The sequence below is a fragment of the Crocuta crocuta genome, unplaced genomic scaffold (assembly GCF_008692635.1).
Source record: "Crocuta crocuta isolate KB4526 unplaced genomic scaffold, BGI_CrCroc_1.0 scaffold1171, whole genome shotgun sequence".
Lineage (NCBI taxonomy): Eukaryota > Metazoa > Chordata > Mammalia > Carnivora > Hyaenidae > Crocuta > Crocuta crocuta.
The window spans coordinates 246,120-249,467 of NW_027530879.1; the positions used below are offsets into that span (position 1 = coordinate 246,120).

Consider the following 3,348-nt stretch of genomic DNA (forward strand, 5'->3'; position numbering starts at 1 on the left):
GTCTCCTTCAGCCTGCTGCCTGCCTATTTTATGAATAAAGTTTTATTGGCACACAGCCATACCCATTCATTTTACATGCTGTCCATAATGGCAGGGTTGAGAAGCTGCAACAGAGACTTTCACTCACAGCAGATTGAATCTTGAGGCCAATGTCCTTTTCAAATTTCAATTATTATCTTTTCAGGCATTATATTTTTCATTACCCCATGTGTTACGTTGTTTCAACTCTAGTTTTGAAATATCTATCAGACATATATTGGAGCCTGTTAATGATCTCACATGTCTTGAAGCAACTCTGAAACTCACTGATTCTCCATTAAGGCTCATTTGTCAATAGCCTCCCATTTCCTGATTATTCATGGCCTCTTCTGCCTGGACAGTATTACTACTTCACGTTCAGCTTAATCTTTGAAATAAAATTTTGCTACATCATTGCTTCCCCACGAAAATAATGAAACCAATCCAATAACTTTTTATAGGTTTTAAAAACCGTACTATATTGAAAGAATTTTTATTGAGGCAAGTTTCATTCAATACTGTCCATGAATATTGAATATACAGATGCATGTTTTCATAGTTCTTACAGATTTCAATTCAATCTCAGAATTGTTTTTCAACTATCCAACTGAGAACACAGGAGAAAATATCAAATCTCTGGATTGAATCAAAGGCACTGAAATGGCTCACAGGACTTGCCTCATCACAGAACATGCAGTGTTTACCCAAATACTCAGAATTATTTAAGCATACTTTAAGCCTTATAATTTAAAATCTAGTTTGAAATAGCTGAGATAATGCAGACAGTCATTTTGCAATTGCAAGAGGAAGGACTCACAACGTAAGCAGAAACGTGACATCTCATAGGGGGACACATCTACAAAGGGTCAACAATGGCTGGCGGGCTGTGGTTTCCAATAGACTTTCTGCGCTAGGTGATTTTTGTGTCATTAATGTTATGTAATCTGCTTGGGTGAGACAAAAATTAAAATCACAAGGTGTAAATATAATCCCAAATGTATATGTAAACCATTGGTTTCGAGGCTTTTAAGTACCAAACATTTGCCAAATAAGTAGCTCCAGATTTTTTCCTCTTTTCTAGGGGAACCCCTAATCAAACTTCAAATAATTAGAAAGTACTCAGCAAGAGGAAGGAAGTGAAGTAGGGTTACCAGATCTCTGCTTTTTGTTACAGTAGCACCTTTTTTACTACGTGTGTGAGAATGAATCCAATACTATTAGCAATTTCACTCCTAAATAACAAATCATTCTCTGATGTCTTGGCCACCAAAAGCCAGTTTCTAAAATGTGAGGCTTAAAGTCTTTATAACAAGATTTTACTCTTATTTAAGTGTATACTGTTTTCTGCGGTACTGTATGAAGGGTAGCCATTTGCCCTTTTGTTAATGCCTATGTTTTCACATGGCCCTCTCCCATGAGGAAGCATGAGCATCTTCACAGCTCGGGCTTAGTCAGTAATCTGGGCGAAGGGTGGCGAAAATGGTGGGCAAGATGTTCAGAAAGGTATGGTGGCTGGGTTTGTAGGAGGGATGTGGAAGGGTCCATGTTGTGGGGAAATCAAAGGTCTCGAGGACATCTACTAATTTAAATCCTAAATCTCTGTCCCCTCTCCTCCTCAAAAATATCTAGTCAAGGAACACATTCAAAGAGGAAACAAAGGTATGATTTGGGGCTCCCAAGGAGCCACACTGAAAAGATCAGCGGGAGGGTCACTGTGGGCACAGAGCGAGTTTAAGAGTGGGGAGATGGGCACATAAGACTGGGAAGAGGTTGGCACCATGAGGAACCACTTCACACCCACGAGGGTGGCTCCAGTCAAGAAGACTGACAATACACCAAGTGTTGTTGGGGATGAGGCGCAATGGGAACCCTCTTACATTGCTGATGGGATGGTGGGACGGTGCTGCCACTTTGGAAGGGAGTTCAGCAGTTCCTTAAAAAGTTAAACATAAATTTACCACACGACCAACCCGCTGCGCACCTGGGTAGTTCCCAAGAGATAGAAAGTAGATGATTGGCCACCTGGGGCTGGGAGTGGAAACGAGGGTTAACTGTAAAAGGGGGCACAAAGGACCTTATGTAGATGATGGCTGCCCGACTCGGTAAGTTCCTGAAAATCATCAACTTACTTACATCAGGTGCATGGCTGATGCTTACAGTATGTAGTATATCGCTGTAACTATTTAAAACCATGCCTCCCCCACCGCTTGGAGCGCCCTTTTTTAATGTTTGTTTATTTTTGAGAGAGAGAGAAACAGAGTGTGAGTGGCGGAGGGGCAGAGAGAGAGGGAGATACAGAACCCAAAGCAGATTCCAGGCCCTGAGCTGTCGGCAGAGAGCCTGACACGGGTCTCGAACTCGTGAACCGTAGTCAGACGCTTAACCGACTGAGCCACCCAGGCGCCCCCAGGATGCTGCATTTCTAACAAGCTCTGAGGTGATGGCGATACTGTCAGTTGGCTGACCACACTCTGAGAAGGGTTTGGAGCAAAGGTTCTCAACCTTGGCTTCACCTTGAACCTACCTGGGAAGAGACATCAAAGAAATACTGATGCTTTGGGATCCCATCCTCAGAGATTCTCATTTTATGGGTCTGGGCTGCAGTTTTACCATCAGGAGTTTCTTTTTTAAACTTCCTGAGGGTTTGCTAGTCTTAGGGGAAGCTGGGTTGGCGATGCATGGGAACTCTCTATACTAGCTTTGAAACTCTTCTGTAAATCTAAGAGTACTTCAAAATAAAATTTATGTAAAAAACCTTCCCAAGTGATTTTAATGCGAGCCACTCATTTGCGGGATGGAGCATGCTGGTGTAAGTCCAAGGACTCTCTCTGGTTAGTGCCTGAGGAACGTCCAAGTCCATTGAGAGGCATGCTGAGAAATAATCTTATTCTTTAAACTCCTCCAAGGGTTACACCTTGGATTCAAACTATTTGTGTAAGTATCTTGATTAACTNTTCTTAAGAAATCTGACTGACTGATTGGGGACCAGCTCCCCACATGTATGACTTTTTCAAGGTTGCAGACCAACGATAACCTTTTCCAGACAAAAGAGCACATGGTCAAGCTGCCTTTCCTGAAACCATCCTAAATGACAGGATAAATTGCTTCTCGAATTTCCAAGGACTCAAAACAACCCATTTCTCAAAACAGAATTAAAAATAATAGGTAGTGCTTTATCCTACTGGAATTCAATAGAGAAGTGTAAATTGCAACCTTCTCACAAGGCGGTCCATAAAAGTATTTGAATGAAAATATGAATGAGGAGTATAAACACGGATGCCTTGGTGGGAGGAATACGGCTTGGAGTCGATGGCCAGGCTCAGATCCCGG

The 3,348-nt window shown here is 42.1% G+C and overlaps 1 protein-coding gene across 1 annotated transcript in view; it reads right to left on the reverse strand.

The window, feature by feature from the left end:
- VEGFD (vascular endothelial growth factor D) overlaps positions 1–3,348 on the reverse strand; it is a 25,029-nt gene that overhangs the window by 17,124 nt on the left and 4,557 nt on the right. Inside the window, 1 exon segment of the mRNA XM_077769647.1 lies at positions 2,911–2,960. Within this exon segment, the coding sequence (XP_077625773.1) occupies positions 2,911–2,960 (50 nt within the window).